Genomic DNA, 24,898 nt, shown 5'->3' with positions numbered 1-24,898 from the left:
ATGTAATACTGTAATCAATAGTTTATTGCACCATTTGAGTTCAAATTTGGGTGCGAAAACATCGCATTTTGAATATAATTTGAGTAAAGAAAGCATGCAGGTGCTCACGACTTCTATCGCGTTTTTCTTGGGTGCGCTGTTTTGCTAGTGTGACTGGTATGCATTTATGTGCAGTTTAGCTATCCACTTTGCATATACTTTATAAACTACGCTACATAAAGAGATTCTTCTAAAATGTTCTGCCTCTGTTGCCTTTACTTTTTTTGGATTTGATATTTGAGTTGATTGTATCCAATCACTCGGATAAATGTTTTCTATGTATGCTTTTTGTATAACTTCTACAAGGTAATCCTGGGTTTCCTTGTCTGCATTTTTAATATTTTCCGTAAAAATAAGATCTGGCCCTGCTACTTTTCCATTACTTGAATTTCTGATAATATCCATAATTTCTTCGGAAGTTGGAGGTTGTATCATTGGTGTGTTATCATGCGTATCACAGAACTCTATTGTTGGCCCCTCACTCTCTCTAAGCATTTGATCCCATACCCTCGTACTTATATTAACTATTCTCTTTTGTTTTTGTTTTACGTATCTTTTCAAATAATTATGTGTTTTCCTGATTCGTTGTCCTACATCAAAATCATTTAGGTTTTTAAAGAAATGTTTAATTTCTTTTTCTTTATGATCCTTTACTGCTTGAGTGAACTCTCCTGTTTTTTAACATATATTTATAGTTTATCGTATCTGGGTATTTTTTAGAAATTCTTATTGCATATTTAATCTATCAAATGCTTTTCTTCTTTTATGGGTAGACAGAATCTTGGATAATCTTATTGTTTTATTAGCTGCTCTTTTTATTCTGCTCGATAGTTCTTTGTAACATTGTGGAGATGCCGAGTGCTGGGAATGCAGTAACTACGGCTGTCACTCACATTATGTTAGAATGGCGCGCCGACCAAGAGTTGGCTGCAGAGGATTAGCCCTGCCGAGGCTGGTCCCATGTAACATTGTTTAAGTCGGCTAGGAGAAGCAGTTTGCTCAAGCACAGTTCATGGGCTGGTTTTAGTGGGTCGTCGTTGGTGCAGCATCCTCACACTCCCTGAGTTGCCTTCTCAGGCGTCTGTTTGCAGATTTCCCTCTTGTAAAAAAGAGGAATTTCTTGCAGACTTTCAGAGAAAATCCCTGTGATTTTATTGTGGTATCCTTTGCAAAGTCTTGGGAAATTTCCCATGAAAGTTTTGAAGAAATCCCAAAGTAATTTATGAATTAAGTTTAGTCAAGTTATTCCAAAATTGAACTGGTCGTCAAACCCATCACCAAATTTGTTTGGAGAAATACATTATTGATTGGTTTTAGACTATAAGAATGAGCAGATTGCATTGATACTAAAACAAAACGTGGAGCGGTAGGTACAAACTTTAGTGAAAAGAGCATACCTATTTTCATCGACACTACACGGAGAAGTTGAAGTGTGACGAAATATGGAGAAACTGTGTCGTTTTTTTTTGCAAATTCTCTGTGTTCTAATTTGTGATCAAGTAGCCAAGGTCAGCTGACGACTAATCGCTCGTCGAAGAACATGTTGTTCGCTTATATCATCCTCCATGAACGAATGAGTCCGCTTTTGCATTACCAAAGATCATGTACCTAATCTGAAGTGACCTAAAATCACAGTGATCACAAAACTTCTCGACCTACATGATCACGACTTATCTTCTTTTTTTGCAGGTTCATCCCCGAAGACTACATTCAATGTTTGGTGGAATTCCGGCCTAAGTTTCTATTCGTGGTCCCCTCGTTGATGCTCTTCTTGGCCACCCATCCGAAGGTAACCGAGGATCACCTGTCGAGTGTTGATGCCGTTCTCGTGGGCGCGGCTGCCGCTCCCCTCCAGCTTCAGGATAAATTCAAACAGAAATGCGGAAAAGACGTGGACATCACGCAAGGATACGGTATGACGGAAAGCTCCCCGGTCACGCTGTGCACTCCCTACAAGTACGACCTGTCCAAGGTGGGAACGTGTGGCCAGTTGTACCCGAACACGCAAGCCAAAGTAGTGTCCCTGACGGATGGTAGCAATTTGGGGGCACACCAGCCGGGAGAATTGTACATCCGTGGTCCGCAGGTTATGAAGGGCTATCTGAACAACGAACAGGCTACGAGGGAAACGGTCGACTCGGACGGATGGCTGCACACTGGGGACGTAGCGTACTACGACCAGGACGGGTACTTCTTCATTGTAGATCGCACAAAGGAACTGATCAAGGTCAAAGGAAATCAGGTCAGCACTTGTCTATTACAACTTCAACTCATTTTATTCTTTTAAGTTTGCGTCCTGTACTTTTTTTTGAATACTTACAGCTCATTTTTGTGATCGAGAATTCTGTTTTCTCTTCAAATGGTTATCGTGCAGCTGCTTCAGCAGTTGCCTCAAAAAAAAAAAAGATATTTGTAATGGATTTCAGGGTGTGTGGGCTTATAGCTAAGGGGAAGTCTAGGGTTGAACACTGAGGTTTTTGCTTACTGATCCATCGGCTCCACACTAGATTCGTCAATGTCCATTGCATTCTCGTCTGGTTTAGTCGTTTCTGTGGCATCGGCCGCCATGGGGACCTCTGTGTCAGCCACCCCGGAATGTGCCTGCTGTTCCTCTTCGTCGGTCGCCATCACGTTTTCCGCTACTGGTGCAGCCGGAATCATTTCCATTTCATCGGGAATCGCTGGAGCGATTGCAGGTTGTTCTGGTGCTTCCTTCGGTACTTCAAGATTAACGGTTTTGACTACTGTTTCTTCCTCGACGGGAGCATCTTCCGTGGGTTCACTTGGGGTGGATTCAGCTGTGTTTGGTGACTCATTAACTGTTGGTTCCTGTACGGTAGGGGTTTCGAGTACGGCCGGAACTTCTGGCACAGGTGTAACAGAAGTGTTCGAGTCGGACGATGTACTGCTAGGAATTGAAATAGCGCTCGATCCCACGGGCTCGTCTGAGGAAATGAGACAGCTATCGCTGGAGGATTCGGCAGATTCCAGCGATTCTGATGAAGGGAAAACTGAAACGACATCGGATTCGGAGAGTTCTTCGGTTGAAGTGGCAACAACGGGAGCAGCGATTGGTTCCGGCGATTCTGCCTTCGTAGCTGGTTCCTGTTCCTCTGTGATGGGTTCTGCTGGTGCGATTTCTTCGGCTTCTGGTTCTTCATGTGATAGCTTGGCCATTTTAGCTTTCGGCTCTCCGTCGTCAATTGATGGGCATTCGATTTCTGTCGCGGGAGTAACAGTCGGTTGCTCAGTCAACGGTTGAGATCTATCGGTATCAAGAGATTCCGCAGCTGACTCTGTTGCAGTAGTTGGTTGTTCCGCGGGTAAAGGTTCTTCTAGTTCCTCTTGGTCGTGGACAATATCTGAAGCAGAATCAATTACATCTTCTGCAGGCTTTTCAGAGGGCTGGTCTTGTTCAGAAGCTTCCAGTGAATTGAGCTGTGGTTCAACGGGATAGTTATTCTTATCAGCTGAAATAGCGACATCTTCTTCTGTGGCTACGGATTCATCTTTATCGCCCCCGTTGATTTCTGGTTGTGGTGTCTCTTCGGGTTTCAACTCGTTGTCATTATTATCGGAACTGGCCAACTTTGGTTCATCATCGGGCAGTTGCTTCTCAGTTTCCTGGTCTTCCGCAGGTTCCATCGTCGGGGGTACTTCTTCGGCATGAGCCGGGGTCGTTATATTTACCGAGGGTACTAAAGCTGCATTGGAAGCCATTTCGTTTGCATCAATTCCGAACGCCTCGTTATCCATTTCGATGTCCACATTCACTTCCAGATCTCCATTCACGATGGAATCCAGTGAATCGCCATTTTCGCTGTCGGATCGTCTCCGTCCTGGTTCCTGTGTGCTGACCACTGAAAATACATAAAATAAAATAAATTTTTATTGCTTTCAGGTTTCACCCACGGAACTAGAGAATCTAATTCTAGAGCTGCCGGAAGTTTCCGATGTGGCCGTGGCCGGAATTGCGGACGAAACGGCGGGCGAACTCCCGAAGGCCTATGTGGTTCTGAAGCAAGGACAATGCCTCAAGGAACAGTCAATTATGGACCACGTGAAGGAACGGGTGGTCAAGTACAAACAGCTGGCCGGTGGGGTGATGTTCGTTAAGGAAATTCCCCGAAATGCCGGAGGAAAGGTACTTCGGCATCAGCTGCATTTGTTGGGTGCGCAACTTGATGATTAGAGGAGTAAAGTGGTGATATGAAACTTAGTTTTTTTATATGGGATATTGTGCTTTTACTTTTGTTAGCCCAAAGTATATCATAATTGTTTAGGTAAAAGTTTTTCCCTTAAAATGTTCCACTATATATTATATGTAATTTTGAGTCAAATATATCTGAATAGATTTTCAAAAGTGTTTGATTTATTTATTGAACGAACCATCGACTCGGAACGACACTGACGACTGTTATTCTGAATTCTTTAATGATTGTGTCTTTATGTTGTATTTGCATAAAGTGTTTGCGGATAAGAGGTATCCTACGTCTGATCGAACCCTGAGAAACAGGAATGAATGATTAGGGGGTCTAATTAAAACCCAGCTTCAAACGAAGCCTGTGGAGTACCAGGGCGTCTTACACAGCACATTTTAAGCCTTTGTGTAGTTTACCCATCGGACCCAATGTAATTTAGGAGAGGTCCGGTTCTTAGTATGTGTTTGCTTGTATTAGTCGCGAAAAAGATGTACCGTAAAACGGGGTAACTTTGATAATGCGGATTACTTTGATAATGCGTAACCCACCGCATACTAAATGAAATATCATAATTTCTGTTGATCAGTTAAGCAAAACGAATGCAAAACTAAAAAATATTAGTATGACACTTCATGTAAGGGCGGTTTTCATTTGAATCAAGAACATTTTAGGCTTTTTATACGAATTTAAAAAAAATACACAATTTAAGCATTTTCAAAACGCTTACAAACAATCTGTTCTACGATCACTATTTGGTGTAGTTTTGAATAGTTGGCCACTTATCTTTGATAGCCTAGTTATCATAGAACTTGAATACGGTCTCAAATCTCTTAGCGAAAAGCATATTCACAAACTGGAACATTTTTGTAATCTAAGTCAGAAATTTCTATATAACGTTAAACGCCTAGAGGTATGCAATGCTCTATAAATGTTCCGTAATTCATTCAATCTTGTTCGAATCATACTCCATTATCAAAGTTACCCCAAAACAGAAAACCAACTTTCGATTATATGAAAAATTATATATCCTTTCAAAATGAATCTTTTGCCAATTTATCGACTGTAATCGATAGCTAGGATGCCAGTACTTGTTTTAAAAATATAAATTGTAAATCTTTGAAACAGCATGCAAAAATATTCAAGTTTTCTTCGAAAAAACTATCAAAGTTACCCCGTTTTACGGTAAACAGAACGATCAGCTCATGACAAGTACCCTGCTGAAAATGTGTTCGCAGCTTACCAGACATGACGTCATCTTCGAAGTTGGCATCGCACAACTACCGCTTCAAAACTGAAATTAATCACAAATACTAATTCGATGCTTCAGCCGCACCTTCTAGTACCGTGTACGCACCTAACTTTGCGCAGTTAAGAAATTATCATCCTATTACGCTTCAAATAAGGCTAAAATCTGTATTTTTTCATTCAAACCTTTGCTAACGATAGGCTTTTAACCCTTTAGTAGAACACATAATTAAAAAAAAATAATCCATAAAAAAAATTAAAAAATGCAAAAGGTGATTCACCACCTTGTGCCTAACATTGCGCACAAAATCTGAATTGTTCCAAACTTTGCGCATGATGTGCCTAACTTTGCGCATACTTTAAAATCTCGCATAACTTCTGATCTCGCCCTAAAAGCCATTGGTAACCATGTGTGTAGCTCGTTGTTTCTGAGCATTTGAATGGATTTTCATGTTATTTAACAACGCTATGGAAAAGAAAGGACCATTATCTACCTGCCCGTGATATTAGTTTGGATGCTTATTCTTTCATTTACTCAGAAACAACGAGCTACATACGCGGCTACCAATGGCTTTTAGGGCGTTATCTCAGAGTATGCGAGAAATGCTCGTTTGCTTATAATAATTTTACAATTACTGGTTTTGCATTGAACAAAAAGGGTATAACTATTATGAGTTTCATCAGGAGTTTTTTTCCGTAAATTTCAATTTGATTTATTCAACCACCCCAAACATAGAGTGACCGCGAATAGTGAGTTACTATGTTCTTATTTTTTATCATATACTCACAAGATTACAATCTGAACAATATAGTTTACAGCTTATGCTTATTTGTTTACGTACGTTGCTTTATATAATTTATTCTCTTGTTTTTTTTCTTATTTTGTTCCATCGCTTTGAATAACTATAAAATTATATTATATATTATATATTATATAAGTGAATAACTACGAAATTCGATGCTCGTATCCACTGCTGATGGCCGTGACCGATTCGATTTCGCACAATTCGGAAGCATTTTAAACAAAATCTCAGCTGAAAGTGGAGGATTTCTAGATGAACTTGACGAGTTTTTAGCAGTGATGTGCCTCAACTGAGAGTTTCTCGTTTGCTGCGCTCGAGAGTTTTCTCGTTTGTCTATTAGTGTTTCAAGCTGTAGGAAGCTTAGGGGCTGTCCCTTTCTGGACGGACCCTTACCATGGTGGAATTCCGATCTGACTAGACTCAGGAAACAATGTAGAAGAAGTTGGAACAGACGCCGTTCAGCTGGATCAGAGTCGTTCAAGTCGGCTCGCAAGGCTTACAAGAAGGCTCTTCGTTCTGCTGAACGATCCGGCTGGAAAAACCTTTGTACAAATGTTTCCAGTTTGAGTGAAGTCAGTCGGCTGAACAAAATCCTTGCAAAGTCTAAGGATTTCCAAGTGAACGAAATTCGCTTACCTAATGGTGACTTTACTTCTTCCGATGAAGAAGTTTTAGAATGTTTGTTCAATACACACTTCCCCGGATGTGTGGACATAGCATCTACGGATGAACCAAATGTCTTTTCATGTAGTTACGAGTCTCTGGCCTCGGCTCGCAGTATCGTAACTACTGAATCGATTCAATGGGCACTTAATAGTTTTGCTCCTTTCAAATCTCCAGGAGCGGATGGGATTTATCCTGTTCTGCTCCAAAAGGGGTTTGAGTTTATCAAACATGTTTTGAAAAAGCTACTTGTAAGCAGTTTTGCTACCGGGTATATTCCCAGATCCTGGCGTGATATTACTGTAAAGTTTATCCCGAAAGGAGGCCGTGCGTCGTATAAAGAAGCGAAGAGTTTTAGACCAATCAGTCTGACCTCTTTTCTTCTGAAATGTCTGGAACGCATTATCGATCATCACATCCGTGATGTTTATTTGGCAAACATGCCTCTTCATGTGAATCAACATGCTTACCAATCTGGAAAGTCCACGGTGACTCTTTTACACAAAGTTGTATACGATATCGAGAAAGCATTCGCTCAGAAGCAATCCTGCTTGGGTGTTTTCTTGGATATTGAGGGTGCCTTTGATAACGTGTCTTTCGATGCCATATTGGAAGCAGCACGAAACCATGGGCTACCTACAATGATTACCAATTGGATTCATCAAATGCTCAAAAACCGACGTCTCTTCTCGACATTGCGTCAAGCAGCGATTCGAAAATTGAGTGTTTGCGGATGCCCCCAAGGGGGAGTCTTGTCACCACTTTTGTGGAATCTCGTAGCAGATACGCTATTGAGGCAACTCAATAATAGCGGTTTTCCAACATATGGATTTGCCGACGACTATCTAGCTCTGATAGTTGGTATGTGCATAAGCACCCTATTCGACCTGATGCAAAATGCTCTTCAGGTAGTCGAGAGTTGGTGTCGCCAATATGGCCTTTCGGTTAACCCGAATAAAACATCTATTGTTCTTTTTACGGAAAGACGAAACCGCGATGGAATTCGACCTTTACGTCTTTTTGGCACTGAGATTAATGTGACTGATCAAGTAAAGTATGTCGGAGTTATTTTAGATTCCAAACTTTCATGGACACCTCACATTGATTTCAGAGTCAAAAAAGCTTGCATGGCCTTCGGTCAATGCCGGCGAACCTTTGGTAAAACTTGGGGCCTCAAACCCAAATATATCAACTGGATTTACACAACAGTTGTTCGACCAATATTGGCATATGGATGTCTTGTGTGGTGGCAAAAGGGCGAAGTGAGAACAATCCAATCAAAATTGGGCCATCTCCAAAGGATGTGCTTGATGGCGATGTCTGGTGCGTTCTCTACAACTCCCACAGCAGCGCTCGAGGCCCTTTTCGACGTTGCGCCACTACACATATATCTTAAACAAGAAGCACTTTCTTGCTCTTACCGTTTATGGGTACTGGATCTACTGGAGAAAAATCCAGTGAATCGTAGATCTACACACACTTCGTTGTTTCCACTTTTAGTGAAAATTGTCCTTGCTCCAAGTGATCTCACAATTGCTTGTCACTTTCCTTACAGGACATTTATCACACAATTCCCTTCACGGGAAGAGTGGACGTCTGGCTATTTGGAAAGAAGTATATCAAACAATATAGTATGTTACACTGATGGCTCCCTTCTTGAAGGTAGAGCTGGTGCAGGAGTATATTCTCGTGAGCTAAGGCTGAATCAGTTTTACTCACTTGGTAGAAACTGCACCGTTTTTCAGGCGGAAATATTTGCCCTTATGTGTGGAGTGTAATCAGCACTTCAACAGCGCGTAATGGATAAAGTCATATACTTCTGTTCAGATAGTCAAGCTGCTATAAAAGCTCTCGCTTCGGCCAACTCAAGGTCGAAGCTTGTTATCGCATGTCGAACTCAAATTGAGGAACTGAATTCAGTCAACTCTGTAAACCTTGTATGGGTACCTGGCCATTCTTCCATCGTTGGAAATGAATTGGCTGATGAGCTAGCTCGCGGTGGAGCATCGCATGACTTCATTGGCCCTGAGCCGCCTATTCCAATTTCGAAGTGCTGGGTGAAGCTTAAGATAAACTCTTGGGCGGCAACTCAGCACAAGCAATATTGGAATAGTTTGGAGTCATGTCGTCAAACAAAATTGTACATTACTGAGCCATCTCCAAGGGTGGCGAAGTATTTAACAAATCTGTCAAAGCAGAATTGCAGTCTCTTGGTCAGAGCGTTGACAGGCCACTGCCGACTCAACTATCACATGGCAAATATTCAGCGTGCTGACTCATTTGTGTGTGATAGTTGTAACTCCGATTATGGAACTTCGTATCACCTGATATGTAACTGTCCAGTTTTTGCGCAAATGCGATTCCAATTACTTGGTAAACACTTATTGAGTGAAACTGAATTCAGAAGCCTGAATCTTCAGGACATTCTGTTATTCTTAACCCGCTGTGGTAATGAGCTATAGGCTCTCTTTACGCTCTTGCGTTTTGCAGTGTCCTTTTTAGGGCGCTGTTCGAACCCATTGTGGTATGGAGCTACATGCTCTCAATTCGCTTATGCGATTTTCCCTCTTCAAGGGACCCCACTCCTATTTCCTCCCATCTTTCCCTTCCCTTTCCTCTCCCATCGGGTAGATGATGAAATAGGCTCAAATATGGCGATGGCACAAATCTCCCAACTGGTGGGGAACGTGCCTTTGGAGCCGGCCTTCCGATACCTGATGCTTATTTGTTTACGTACGTTGCTTTATATAATTTATTCTCTTGTTTTTTTTTTAATTATTAAACTTATTTTTTATTTTCTTGTTTTTTTTTTCTTATTTTGTTCCATCGCTTTGAATAACTATAAAATTATATTATATATTATATATTATATAAGTGAATAACTACGAAATTCGATGCTCGTATCCACTGCTGATGGCCGTGACCGATTCGATTTCGCACAATTCGGAAGCATTTTAAACAAAATCTCAGCTGAAAGTGGAGGATTTCCAGATGAACTTGACGAGTTTTTAGCAGTGATGTGCCTCAACTGAGAGTTTCTCGTTTGCTGCGCTCGAGAGTTTTCTCGTTTGTCTATTAGTGTTTCAAGCTGCAGGAAGCTTAGGGGCTGTCCCTTTCTGGACGGACCCTTACTTTCCACTGAATCCATGGAAAGCATCGATAAGTTCGGGAAATGTATCGATCTCTGGTGTTTATTTTTTTTTTTTTTTTTGAATTGCCGCCAGTACGGATATTCCATAATTGAACGCTTTTTGCTAGGCAACTGGAGCTTGAATCATTGTCCATCAACTGGGAAGCCAACCATTGCACTATCAATTATCCAAGTTTACAGTAAAAGTCTCCTCCTGCGTCAATACAGTGAGTTTTCCGAGATTTTTCAATGCACACTGTGACGGCGAACAACCCTAGCCTTAGCCAGACTGCCCTGTTGTGCTTTTTGTACCTGAATTCCCTCCCGTTATGTCAGTTCGACAGTTCGAGAAACAGCGATAGTTGCTGATAGTTGCTCACCCAAATAGGCCATTCTTCTGGATTTCCAGAAAACACGGGAAGATCTTTACCCATTACTTGACGCGCAGCAAGTTGACGATTTGTGGGACCCGCCTGATGATCATACGCGTACAATTGTTCGTTTTCAGCATTTTGTCTGCCAAGTGACAGACACGTTTGTTCCGGAACGTTTATACCACTACAGTCCCGTTCTTGTTCGCGTCTTGTGTTGCCGGAAACAACATTCTGCCGGGAAGTTTCAGCATTCAATCCTTGACTTGACCGTACTTCATTAACGAAATCGTTTAGATTTTGATGGAATCCCGATTACGGTATGGCCTATAGGCGGCTTTGTGGCCTGGAGCGAAAGCTCTCGATGGATGAACCGCTTTACGAGTGTGTGCGAACAACGATACGAGATTACGTGGAGAAACAGTATGCACATGAAGCTACAGAGGATGAGCTTGCCACAACAAGCCCGGAGAAATGTTGGTATCTGCCACTTGGAGTAGTGGTCAATCCAAGGAAGAATAAGGTTCGGCTGATTATGGACGCGAGAGCCACTGTAAATGGTGTTTCATTCAATTCTTCTTTGCTGAAAGGACCGGATATGCTGGTGTCGCTACCGTCAGTACTAAGCCATTTCCGTCTGTTTCAGTACGCCTTGGCTGCCGATATCAAGGAAATGTTTCATCGCATCAAGATACGGGAAGAGGATCGACAATTTCAACGATTCCTCTGGCGAGATCGACCACATTTGGAACCGTCAACATTTGTAATGGACGTGGCAATATTTGGGTCCACATGTTCTCCAAGTTCGGCCCAATATGTAAAAAACCAGAACGCGCGGGAATTTGCAAGTGAGTTTCCTAGAGCAGCCGAAGCAATTACTCGCCATCATTATGTTGACGATTATCTAGACAGTTTCGGGACGATAGAAGAAGCGGTTACAGTCGGCCGAGAGGTGAAAGAAATTCACGCAAGAGGTGGATTTGAAATTCGGAATTTCCTGTCCAACAAAGCAGAACTAGCTGAATCGGTAGGATCCCAGTCAACGGCGATGGAGAAACTGTTTCCAGCAGGAAACGAAGAATATGCGGAATCCGTCCTAGGAATGAGTTGGATCCCTTCAAGTGACAACTTTACGTATTCCATGCAGTTTCGAGAAAGTCTGCAAAACATTGTGGCCGAAGGACATGTTCCCACAAAACGAGAAGTATTGCGGGTCGCTATGAGTCTCTTCGACCCATTAGGATTGATAACGTTCTATTTAATTCACGGTAGAATCCTAATGCAAAACATATGGGCGTCTAAGATCAACTGGGACGACGTCATTGATAATGAGCTGTGCGAACGATGGCGTTTGTGGATTGGATACCTACCACAATTAGATTTGCTCCGTATTCCACGATGTTACTTTGCAGGAGGGAATCAGCAGACGTACTCAACGTTGCAAATACATGTTTTTGTGGATGCTAGTGAAGCAGCATTTTCCAGTGTAATCTATTTCCGCGTGGAAACAGTCTCGGGAGCGGAAGTAGCGCTAGTGTCAGCCAAATCAAAAGTAGCACCGCTGAAAATGTTGTCTATTCCCCGCTTGGAGCTACAGGCAGCTGTGTTGGGAACCCGGCTGTTGAACAGTGTCATCTCTATGCACAATCTCCAAGTAACCCGACGAGTACTCTGGACTGATTCTCGAACGGTACTTTCGTGGATCAACTCCGATCATCGCAAATATCATCAGTTCGTAGGTTTTCGTGTAGCAGAAATTCTGTCTACAACGGAATCATCGGAATGGCGGTGGATTCCCACTAGAATTAACGTAGCTGACCTTGATACTAAGTGGGGTGCTGGACCCGATTTTAGCGGAAACAGTGTGTGGTTTCGTGGACCGGAATTCCTACGCCAACCAGAGTATATGTGGCCACAGCAACACCGAGAAATAGATTCAACCGTAGAAGAAATTAGACCTTGCAACATTTACGTATCCAAACCAGAGCTACCCATAGATCTTTCACGTTTTAGTCGTTGGGAAAGGCTTCATCGAACGATGGGATACGTTCATCGTTTCACGGACAACATTCAGCGGAAGCGACAAGGAGCACCGTTGGAGGTTGGAAATCTCACCCAGTTTGAGTTGGTAAAGGCAGAAAGAAGTCTGTGGAAGTTTGCTCAGCAAGAATATTACTCTGTGGAAGTAGAGCAGCTTGGCGAGAAAGGCGATACGGTAGTCTCGAAATCAAGTAAAATTTTTAAGCTGTGTCCGTTCATGGATAAATTTAATGTACTTCGCATGCGAGGTCGACTTGAGTTATCTGCATACGTACCATACGAAGCAAAGTATCCAGTAATACTTCCACCAGAATCTGTTATTACCAACCTGTTGGCAGATTGGTTTCATCGGCGATATCAACACGCAAACCGGGAAACAATGGTTAATGAAATGAGGCAGTATTATCAAATCCCGAAATTGCGAGCATTGATCGCTAAAACAGCCAAGAATTGTATGCAATGCCGAGTATGCAAGGCACTTCCTAGGACACCTGTTATGGCTCCCTTGCCGAAAGTGCGCCTCACCCCATTTACTTTCGTAGGCCTCGATTACTTCGGCCCCATATTAGCAAAACAGGGTCGAAGTAACGTTAAAAGGTGGATTGCGCTATTCACGTGCCTGAGAATTCGTGCTGTACACATGGAGGTAGTTCATGCCTTGTCGACGGAGTCATGCGTTCTGGTCATCCGCAGATTTGTTACGCGTCGTGGCTCACCAGCTGAAATATTTAGCGATAATGGAACAAACTTTCATGGAGCTAATAATAAATTGAAGAAGCAAATCGAAGAGCGCAACCGTACGCTTGCTGCAATCTTCACTAACGCCAATACGAAGTGGTCCTTCAACCCGCCTGGAGCTCCTCACATGGGGGGAGTGTGGGAACGAATGGTACGCTCGGTAAAAGTTGTCATAGGTACCTTTACCGAAGCTACTCGAAAACCCGACGATGAAACGTTAGAGACGGTAATTATTGAAGCAGAGGGTATAATAAATTCTCGACCGTTGACGTACATTCCTGTGGAGTCTGCTGATCAGGAATCCTTAACACCTAACCATTTCCTGCTGGGTAGCTCCAATGGTGTCAAGCAACTACCGGTGTTACCAACAGAGTACCGAACAACCATCAGAAGTAGCTGGAAATTAGCACAGCATTTGGCAGACGGGTTTTGGAGAAGATGGTTTAAGAAAACTTGCCAGTAATATCACGCCGATCTAAATGGTTCGACAACGTTAGGGACATTTCAGTAGGCGACCTGGTACTCGTTATAAACGGAGAAGTAAGGAATCAATGGACAAGAGGACGTGTGGAGAAGGTGATTATGGGTGCGGACGGTAAAGTTCGACAAGCTTGGGTACGAACAGCTGGAGGATTGCATCGTCGACCGTCAGTTAAGTTGGCGTTGCTCGACGTCGCTCAGAGTTGTGAACAAGATCTAGGACATCGTAGTCGTTCACAGGAGGGGGAATGTGACGGCGAACAACCCTAGCCTTAGCCAGACTGCCCTGTTGTGCTTTTTGTACCTGAATTCCCTCCCGTTATGTCAGTTCGACAGTTCGAGAAACAGCGATTGAACTGAGTCATAAGCAGAGAAGAAGAAATGGAATGATTTGGATTATTGGAATTCTTTATTATATTGAAGTTGAAGCTATCGAAGTTGAATTTGCGCAATACTAGTAGTTGAAGCGGACAGAGAGCCTTTCCCGAGATAATAGTAAGAGTTGTAGAACTAAAAAAGAAAATTATTACTACTAATTAAAATTTACAATGTTTACATTTACACAGCATTGATTGATTCTATCAACACAAACATTTAAACAAAGCTTACGGCTTACAAATTAAAAATAAAGCTAAGCTACCATAGTGAGTAAATGTAACTAATAGTTCATAGTTAAAATTGTTAAAAATAACATGAAATTATAGTCTACAGCTGGAAGATTAACCCTTAAAGTAAATGCTAGGAGAGGAATCCGTGAATGAGCAAAAACTGAAAATTTGTAAGTAATCTACTATATCTATGAACGCATATGTAATCCAACAACAAAATATATTCCAGTTAAAGTTGCCTTGATACTACAGTTCTGTGGTCCCGCTACTAAAAAGTTCAGTCCGAACACACACCTTGCCTTCAGCTTCATTCAAAAGGTACATTCAGGAATATTACATGTAGCCACTGCCTTATGGATTGAGTGACCATTCCTGATAAGATCGACAGCTTTTGTCATTTGCAAGGACGTACATGTATTTACATGCCATTCCGAATTGCTAGACGTGTGCAAAAATTAAGACCCTCTTGTAAACAATGGGTCCTAACATTGCGCATCGCTTTTTTCAAATAAAAATTCGACATATTTTATGGAAAATTAATAGAATTACTAGAATATTACCTTTTTTTGCAAAAACACCGCAAATATACTTTTCACAACACAGTTTTGTTCAGAAAAATATTCATTTTTGGCAGAGCCACTCCTTAGCGCCTGTGCTAAGACGGGGTAAAAGTTGACGTTTTATAAGGTTTTTTGTTTATTTACTAACATTAACGAGGGTTTTTTAGTAAGCAAATGTATGTCAAATACTTATTTCACATAAACGAACATGTTGCTGAAACTGAATTGTTATAAAAATCAATGATCCATTATCATTTTTTCATGCTTCTTAAGGGTTTGTTCACAAATTTCATAACGCCAAAAATGGCCATTTTCGACACCCACCCACCCCCTCGTAACACGTTTTGTATGAATATTATCCAAATTTTGTATGAGCCGTAACATAACGAGGACACCCACCCACCCCCTTCAGCGTTATGAAATTTGTGAATGGGCCCTTAAAAATGCGCAAAGTTAGGTGCGTACACGGTACCCCACATCGTAATGGACTCATTTGATTTTGCTGGAAAACATTTCGTAATTTTTTTTTTCCGTTTCAAACCGTTATCCAGCAATATCAAATGGGACCGCTGGGTTACACTTTGGTTTGCTGCAAGCGTCCTATTGTGCTCTTCCTGTACTATCTCCGAAGCAATGGTGAGGTGACCTGCTCTTTTTCCGAGATGAAGTTTTGCTGAAGGTGTCTAGGTTTCCCTGGGCCTAGAATATCATTGTGCCTGCCACACGATATATGAATGCGGAAATGGCAACTTTGGCAAAGGAAAACACTAAGCTGAGTGATTCTTCCATTGATTTTCTCCTACACTGAAATAAGTAGCTCAGGCAAATTTATCGGAAATTGCATATAACTCCTACTCGATGCTTTAAACACATGGTTCAATGACAGTCATATACTTATCATCAATAAAGCCATTCAGATTTACAATGCCTCAAATAAACATTGAAGTTTTGAGTCCATACCAAACTCATTTGTTCCTAGCATATAACCGGTGTGTACTTTGCATTTAACTTTCACGAATGGTCAACACAGTTCAATGAATGTATTATCAAGTACCCTATTCACATCACAGCAGTATTCCATTGGGATTAGACATGGAGTTTATTGTTTCAATTTCTTTATGAAGGTACTCAATGAATATAAGAATGTTTTTCTCCTAGATTCGAGGTGTCGTAGTAAAAGACGAGAAGACACAAAGTTCAAAAAATAATGGAATGCCGATTGTGTTTGGACCCAAAGGCAAGTGCTAATTTATTTGAATAAGTTTTAATGAGTTGTTGTTTTAGATTTCAAACAATATGTTCTCAATTTCCTGACGGAGGCAAATTCGAAAACCAAATCGGTCAAATGACTTATCGGGTTCCGGTGGCCGAATACGCTTGGAAGAGTGCCACTATACTACACTATACTATACTATACCACCGTTGTACAGCGTTTTTTGCAGAACAGTATTACCGGGGTCATGCATTCTCATATTATATAACTTTATGTTTTAGCAAAAATAATAAATTTTGAATTTTTAAACCAATAATAATATTTTTTACGATATATATTTTGAACTGCATTTGGAACGTCAATTGAAACTATTTGCAAGTGCACTTGAAACAAATTATTGTCGCATATATTTTCTACCAACAAGCATCATTGATTTATATTGTTTATGCAAATGGAATCTTAGCTCACTCCCTGTGTGTACAATTGATTGATTTCCATATAATTCCGTCATTCGCACTTAAGAAGCAATGTATATGAACTGCATATAACATGCAATGAGCATTTCCATCCTGAGGTAAATGCTATATGGAAATCATATAGTGCAAAATTATATGCGTACCATATAGTGTTGATCAACAGAATCGGCTCAGTGATGAGAAGAATCTTCGGGATTATCACAGAATGTCGAATCCCAAAAGGCCGAATGCACAGAAGGCCGAATCACAAAAGGCCGAATAACAAAAGGTCGAATCGCAACAGGTCGAAACACAAAAGGCCGAATAACAAAAGGCCGGATCACAAAAGGCCGAATCACAAACAGGCTTTATTTTGCTCATCTTGATCTGATAGATGGAGCGACCTCGTACGCTCACAACAATTATGAGTCAGCATTCGATGTTGGTTGAATAATCCGTGGCTGAGAGAGTGGAGAGAAACGTTGGCTCTATCCAAACGCACATCTTCCATTTGACAGCTCTAGCTTTCTGTGAGGCTCTGCAAATACATCATCATTGCTTTTGGGATGAACTGAGGTTAGTTTCTCCGTCAACGCAAGAGCATGATTTTGCTTTCCTCTTTGCCCTTTTGTGATGTGATTTTTTGAGCATTTCAATTTTTTTTTTCAAATACTTACTTATTTGGCTTTACATCAATTATCTTGATAAAGCCTCGCCAACAATAATTCGCCAATTCACTCGGTTCATGGCCGCTTCTCTCCATCCTCGACTGTGACCCACATTCTCTAGGTCCTGGTGCACCTGGTCAATCCACCTAGCTCGCTGCGCCCCACGCCTTCTTGTTCCGACCGGATTCGTAGCGAACACCATCTTTACAGGGTTGTTGTCCGGCATTCTTGCAACATGCCCTGCCCAGCGTATCCTTCCAGCTTTAGCTACCTTCACGATACTGGGTTCGCCGTAGAGTTGAGCGAGCTCGTGGTTCATCCTTCGCCGCCACACGCCGTTCTCCTGCACGCCGCCGAAGATCGTCCTTAGCACTCGACGTTCGAAAACCCCAAGAGCTTGCAAGTCCTCCTCGAGCATAGAGGACTACCGGTCTTATGAGCGTTTTGTACATCGTACATTTGGTGCGGGGGTGAATCTTTCTTGACCGCAGTTTCTTCTGGAGCCCATAGTAGGCACGACTTCCGCTGATGATGCGCCTTCGTATCTCCCGACTAACATTGTTGTCAGCCGTCAACAAGGATCCGAGGTAGACGAACTCGTCCACCACCTCGAAGGTATCTCCGTCTATCGTAACACTGCTTCCTAGGCAAGTCCTGTCGCGCTCAGTTCCGCCAACCAGCATGTACTTTGTTTTCGACGCAGTGGCGCAACCAAGGGGGGGTTTTGGGGGTCAAAACCCCCCCCAGAGCCGAAAAAATATAAGGCTTATCTTGTATATTTCTGTAGTTCATTAACATTCTACAATTATGGATCAGTAATTTAGGCTCATATTAACACTCTGAGTTTCAGTGGTTTTAACAGTAACATTCTTATTCTATGTTTTCTTTAAATTCTTAGACCCCTGAAGAGGTTAATAAAACAAAAATATTTGCAAACTTGTACTATACTATAGTACTGAACAAAATATTGTACAAGTTGGTCGTTTTATCAAAACAAAATGGTCGAGTTTGGAGGATTGGATCTTGGCTTCTAGTACTTGGATTGACTTAAAATTTACATCCTAACTTGGAAATACATAGGTTAGCCGGAAATTCGCAGCTTTAAAAAATTAATCTTTTGAGTAATAATAAATCTTCAAATTTAACAAAAACACAAAAATAAAACTATCATTCCACTATTTTGCGAAATAGATCAATAATTCAAACTTGTTTTTAGAACTATATTATTTAGTAAAAATTTTGTATTCAAATAAAATCAAAGTGAAAGTTAAGACATTTTTCACACGATGCGAAACATACGATGACAAAGAAGTTTGTGTTTGAAATATCATAAATTTTCTGCTGAGTGAAATTATGTGAAGTGAGTGAAAGCTTATTTATGAATTTCAGTGCAAATTACAAAAAGCTCACTAGAAGCCAAGACTCAGGTCTCCAAGTTTGATCTTTTAATTTGAAAAGCGACCCGTGGGCAATTTATTCTGTTCAGTGCTGTAAGGCTATAATATTGTTTTGCCTTTTCTGAAAACTTAACTGAAGCATTTGTGTCAGAAGTTGGTCATCCATTTAAATATATTGGGAAAAAGGTCCCATCCGCAGCATAAATAATCTTTCAATTTGCTCATTACATTGCAAACTTTCCCGGCCTTCAGAGCATATGAATTTCCGGAGAATCGTTTCTTCAGTTTTAAAAAATTACGCAGATAATGTTTTCTCCTTCTGCATATCGAATACTGTAACATGGGACGACAACGAATGCTATGGTAAATATTCAACAAACACAGATAAGTAAATGCTGATTGAGCATTATCACGCGTTATGTATTTTAATCTTGTTTAATGAGTTTAACCAAGTATGCATATTCAAAACAAAATATACTAAAACTCTACAACCCATTTTTTTGTTGAAACATAGGGTGCAGAACCATTTGGGCACTTCCCTGATTCACTTTGGCATGGGGGGTTTTTCTCGGTAGAATTGTCTGAAACTTTGGTGTAAGAAGCGCATCAGTACGATGCATATTGTGGCCAAATATGAGCGCTCTAGCTTTTTAAAAAAACCCCACTGCCGAAGTGAGCCAAGAATGGGGTCTGGCTTGCTACTTTCCCAAAAAATATTACCTTCAAGATATCAAAACCCCCCCCAGAACCAAATCCTGGTTGCGCTACTGTTTCGACGCATTCACCATTAGCCCGACTCTTGTTGCTTCGCGTTTTAGGCGGGTGAACAAATCTGCCACCGTTTCAAAAATGTTTCCGCGAAGCAAACAAATTGTCCGGATCTCGTGAAAATCGTGCCTCGACTGTTAAGTCCGGCTCTCCGCATAACACCTTCAAGCGCAATATTGAACAACAGGCACGAAAGTCCATCGCCCTGTCGTAGTCCCCGCCGAGACTCGAACGAACTGGAGTGTTCGCCCGAGATCTTCACGCAGTTTTGCACACCGGCCATCGTTGCTCTGATCAATCTTGTGAGCTTCCCGGGAAAGCTGTTCTCGTCTACGATTTTCCATAGCCCACGCGGTCGATACTATCGTATGCCGCCTTGAAATCGATGAACAAATGGTGCGTAGGGACCTGGTATTCACGGCATTTCTGGAGGATTTGCCGCACGGAAAAGATCTGGTCCGTTGTCGAGCGGCCGTCGATGAAACCTGCTTGATAACTTCCCACGAACTCGTTTGCTATAGGTAATAGACGACGGAAGAGAATCTGGGATAGCACTTTGTAGGCGGCGTTTAGGATGGTGATTGCACGATAATTTTCACACTCCAGTTTGTCGCCCTTTTTGTAGATAGGGCATATAACGCCTTGCTTCCACTCCTCCGGTAGCTGTTCCGTTTCCCAGATTCTGACTATCAGCCGATGCAGACAAGCGGCCAACCTGTCCGGGCCCATCTTGATGAGTTCGGCTCCGATACCATCCTTGCCAGCGGCCTTGTTGTTCTTGAGCTGTTGAATGGCATCCTTAACTTCCCCCATCGAGGGAGCTGGTTGGTTTCCGCTGTCCGCTGTGGTGACGTAGCCATCGCCTTCGCTGTCCTGACCTTCTGTGCCTGCGTTCTCTGCGCCATTCAGATGTTCATCGTAGTGCTGCTTCCACCTTTCGATCACCTTGCGTCCGTCCGTCAAGATGCTCCCATCCTTATCCCGGCACATCTCGGCTCGCGGCACGAAGCCTTTGCGGGATGTGTTGAGCTTCTGATAGAACTTCCGCGTTTCTTGAGAACGGTACAGCAACTCCATCTCTTGGCATTCCACCTCTTCCAGGCAGCGCTTTTTGTCCCGGAATAGGCGGGTTTGCTGTTTCCGCTTCAGTCTGTATCGTTCCACGTTTTGCCGCGTACCATGCTGCAGCATTGCAGCCCGCGCTGCATTCTTCTCCTCTAAAACCTCCTGGCACTCCCCGTCGAACCAATCGTTTCTTGAGCTCCGTTCCACATATCCGATAATGCTTTCGGCAGCGTCGTTAATGGCTGCTTTGACTGTCCTCCAGCAGTCCTCAAGAGGGGCCCTATCGAGCTCGCCCTCATCCGGCAACGCTGCCTCAAGATGCTGCGCGTACGCTTGGCGACATCCGGTTGTTTCAGCCGCTCGAGATTGTACCGGGGCGGGCGTCGGTACCGTACATCATTGATGACGGATAGTTTTGGGCGCAGTTTCACCATCACCAGGTTGTGGTCGGAGTCAATGTTAGCGCCACGATAGGTTCTGACGTCGGTTATGTCAGAGAAGTGCCGTCCATCGATCAAAACGTGGTCGATTTGCGATTCTGTCTGCCGAGGTGATCTCTAGGTGTACCGATACGGGAGGCTGTGCTGGAAATAGGTGCTACGAATGGCCATATTCTTTTTTTCAAATAATAATTTGTAAATTACAATAAACAAAATAATATTACTTTCTTACAGAGGTGATTTTTTATGTATTGGAAATACAGAAATTTGTTCCTTCGATTTTGTAATTTTTTGTTTCGGTATATTCTATAACTCGATAATTCTATAAGTCGATCGTCCCTTGAATATCGAGTTATGGAGAATCGACTGTATTGCTTATAATTTTGCTGAACAAACTTGTGTCAAAATATTTACCAATTTTTAGTTATAACAGTTTCAAAATTGAATGTCTTAAACGAACTTTTGCCCCACCGGTGGGCAATTGTACTCCAAGCATTTATGCAAAAACTAGTACACTTTAAAGCATTCTTATGATAGGCCTAGAAACGCCCGAACATAAAATATTTACTTGGTTCCATGCAACGAAAGTTTGACCAAAAATTACAATATTCACGTCGAAAAACAACAAACAGCCATAGCTTTTTCAAATCTCAATCGATTTTTATGATATTTGGAGTGAAAGTCTCTTTCTTGAATAGCATTCGAACCACCATGGAATTGATAAGTTTTATTTTGAATTGAGCTAGAAAACTTAAAAATAAACTCTTGCCCCACTTTACTCTAACCATATTTCAGCTGGATAAACTCTTATTCGACTAGTAATGTTACTTGTGCATCTTGTCCCGCCTTACCCTACTGTAAAAATGTCAATAATATTGTAGAAAAATGGGCTGAATGTTTGTGGCTTTCACTAAAATTTATTTTAAAATTTCGGCCTTCCGTGATTCGGCCTTTTGTGTTTTCGGCCTTTTGTGATTCGGGATTATCAAAGAAGGCCAAATCACATCAGCAAACGCAAGCTACTAAGGTATGGAGGACCAATCTGGTCAAAAGCGCTTAGAACGAGCCGAAACCTAAAGCGGTTGGAAAGCACGTACAGGATAATGTGCTTAAGAGTAGCAAGTGCAAACGGGACAGTATCTAAAGAGGCCGTGTGCATCATAGCCGGGATGACGCCCATCGGGCTCATCTTCAAGGAAGATGTTCAATGCTTCAACCAAAGGGGTACCAGAGGAGTCCGCGACGCGTGTAAAGAGGAAACGTTCTGTTCAAGTACAGTGCATGGGCTGTTTTTAGTGGGTCGTCTTTGGTACGGCATCCCCACACTCTCCGAGTTACCTTTTCTGGCAGATATCATTCTTGTAAAAAAAAAGTCTTTTTAAAGACCAGCAGGTGAATTTCGGCGCACATTTTCTTCTAAGAGAAGAAATTTTCTACCATAACCCACCAGCAAGAAAATTGTCTTTTCTTCGAAGAAAATATGCGCCGGAATTCGCCTAAATACAAAAAAAAAACTTCGGCAAAAAAGTTAATAACTAGGCAAGTGATTATAGCTGATAAGCATGCTCTGCCCCAATAGGAATGTAATGCCAAAAAGAAGAAGCACCTAAAAACATACCCAGAATGTTTTTCTCGACGGCCCTCATGAACTTGTCGATTCTGGTGTAATGTTTGCGCGGTTCGTTCAGCAGTTCGCAAATCCGCTGAATGGTAAACGGGGCGGAATTAAACGATTCCATCCGGCTGAGCAATGTCCGCTTCATCCGATCGTAACAGAACGGATCCACATTGGGACACTTTGGCAAATCTGGAAGCAAAAATTGAGAGCGTCATTTCATTTCGTCAATCGATTGCATGCAAAGTAGCGACATTCTTACCGGCAATGCTCGGTGTGTTATCGTGGAAATCCATGATGACATGGCTGAGCTTGGTCCGGAAGAAGTACTTGACCGCGGCCCACGGATAAACGGTATCGCCGGTTCGTGCGACAAAACTCAGATAGTCCTCCAGTTCCCGGGGGATTTCCTTCTGTTTGAGACGCGTGAATCGCTCGAGCATTTGCAGCACTTCGTCGCGATTCTCCATGGCGGACATTTTGCACGGGATATCGCAGTTTTATGGGGGGCGACAAATTTCACAGGAATTTAACACCGAACACAAGCACAAAACCAAACAAGTTGCGCGAACTCGATCGAATCTCACACCGCCATTAACAAAAATGACGTTCAACGTCGAGAGCAAAATCCGCAACGAACGAACGACGCTTTGAAGGGGGTTTGGCCGTTGTGCCGACAAATGTCTCCACACGAAGAAGATTGTGTGGAGAGTATTATATTATGTACACGCCAAGAAATGGTGCGCGGTAAAAAAATATCATTTTAGAGGGTTAAATAACAATGAGCCTTTGTACGAGCTATACATTCTTTTGTTCTTTTGACTTTTACTGTGCGCCGTGTGTTGGTGCTGTCTCGCTCTCTCTCACGGGTAACTTGAAAACAGAGCGCACAGTAAAAGTTTTATGGCGTGCATAGGCTCATTGAGCGCACGCACCGGCAATAGGGTCCTAGAATATTTAATGAAATCTTGTATTTATTTAATAACACGAAAGAGCATGTTACTGCAACTACTTTAGCAATTTTCCCCGTTCATATAACGGCTATATCATATTTATATTGTGCATTTCTTTCACTACTGGACTGCGAAGTGCGGCTTCATAAGTGCGAAAATGCGAATAAAAGTGCGAGATTGCATTGAATCATGTTGGTGTCTTCAGAGCACATATTCTTTGGACTGCGATGAATAACCCTGCCGAAGACACCGACTGGATTTGATGCAATCGCGCCCTTTTATTAGCGTTCCCGCACTTGTAAAAACTTCTGCGATAGTCCAGTGGTGAAAGAAATGCGCAATACGTTAATTTAAAAATTGAGTATATTGACCGTTGCACGAATGTTTAGATTCTAGTGAAATTGTTCATACACGGGAAAAAATTCTGTGGTAATAATTACTATTGTAGCTGACTACGCCCATTCTTGAAACTACCATGGAATTTTAGACCAATTTACTATGTTTACGGTACATCCCACCATATAACTAGTACATTTGACAGAAATAATTTACAACAATCTGATTTCGACTACAAACATGGTAAAATCAAGCGCATTTCTGGTCTGCTGAAAATTGCCGGTGCGAGCGCTTAAGTTAACCCCCTAAAATAGTAGTTCTTACCGCAACATTTTTTTGCGTGTATACTGGAGACAATTTGCACACTCATTAACATCAGCAGGCGTATGGTTTGAAAGCTACGCATGACGTTTCAAATAAATGCAAAACAGTCAAATGGATTGGGTGAAAACTTCGGTATGGCCAGGTTAGAAACCAAGAAACAAGCTACCTTCAGTTATTGGTCTAATTTTGGCTCGCAAAGACGTTTTGAGAAAATATTCTCAAATAACTATTTTTTTTTTTTTTTTTTTTTAAATCTTTATTAGAGTGTATTTTAACGCACGAGGGCTAGTTCTACACTTCTCAAATAACTACATTGGCGCAGTCAGTAGAGTAAAATAAGAAAAAAGTGAGTTTTCTGATTGACAAAGGCAGAAACTCAAAATTGTACATATAAAAAAGTAGTCTCCGACGGACATGGGCGGAGACGAATGAGCGATTTCCGATGGAAATAGGCGGAAATTCTCGAAAATATTATGGTCTCTGATGGACAAAGGCAGAGAACCGCAAAATAGATTCTGACGGAAATGGGCAGAAATCTAAAAAAAATGGCTTCCGATGGCAGTCGAAAATAGCTTGAATTCGGACAGAAAATAAAATATTGAATCAATGAGCAAATTAAACAGAGCTTCTAGAGGTTTCCTTGGAATTACAAACTTGGCCTGAAAAGAAAAGAGCTTTTGTTGAACACTGAACTAAAAAGTGATTCATGTTTCATAAAAAAAGGAAAATAAGAATTTGATATCATTGTTTAAGAAAAGCCTCAAAAATAATCTGTTGTTGCAAGA

At 41.8% G+C, this 24,898-nt stretch overlaps 2 protein-coding genes across 2 annotated transcripts in view; one reads left to right on the top strand and one right to left on the bottom strand.

Moving 5' to 3' along the window:
• LOC5568557 (probable 4-coumarate--CoA ligase 1) overlaps positions 1–4,402 on the top strand; it is an 84,729-nt gene extending 80,327 nt beyond the window's left edge. Inside the window, exons 5-6 of the mRNA XM_001652333.2 lie at positions 1,729–2,281; positions 3,941–4,402. Coding sequence (XP_001652383.2) covers positions 1,729–2,281; positions 3,941–4,231 — 844 coding nt within the window. The 3' untranslated portion in view covers positions 4,232–4,402. The remainder of the gene's footprint in view (positions 1–1,728; positions 2,282–3,940) is intronic.
• Positions 2,278–23,130, bottom strand: LOC5568555 (serine/threonine-protein phosphatase 4 regulatory subunit 2). Its single transcript, XM_001652334.2, has 3 exons — positions 22,763–23,130; positions 22,504–22,692; positions 2,278–3,899 (listed from the first exon to the last, which is right to left on the bottom strand). The coding sequence occupies exons 1-3, from the start codon at positions 22,977–22,979 to the stop codon at positions 2,521–2,523; spliced, it is 1,785 nt and encodes a 594-aa protein (XP_001652384.1). The 5' UTR covers positions 22,980–23,130; the 3' UTR covers positions 2,278–2,520.
• Between the last annotated feature and the right edge of the window lie 1,768 nt (positions 23,131–24,898).

The sequence above is a fragment of the Aedes aegypti genome, chromosome 3, assembly GCF_002204515.2.
Source record: "Aedes aegypti strain LVP_AGWG chromosome 3, AaegL5.0 Primary Assembly, whole genome shotgun sequence".
In the NCBI taxonomy this organism is placed as follows: Eukaryota; Metazoa; Arthropoda; class Insecta; order Diptera; family Culicidae; genus Aedes; species Aedes aegypti.
Note: the sequence above shows the minus strand (reverse complement) of the source record. Positions and strands in the feature narration are given on the sequence as shown.

Excerpts from the sequence above, each read along its gene's own strand:
- LOC5568555 (XM_001652334.2), bottom strand. The coding sequence starts at position 22,979 with ATGTCCGCCATGGAGAATCGCGACGAAGTGCTGCAAATGCTCGAGCGA. Across the intron at positions 22,693-22,762 it reads TAACACACCGAGCATTGCCG|ATTTGCCAAAGTGTCCCAAT; the intron begins GTAAGAATGTCG and ends TTTTGCTTCCAG. Across the intron at positions 3,900-22,503 it reads CGTCGAGAAAAACATTCTGG|TGGTCAGCACACAGGAACCA; the intron begins GTATGTTTTTAG and ends ATGTATTTTCAG.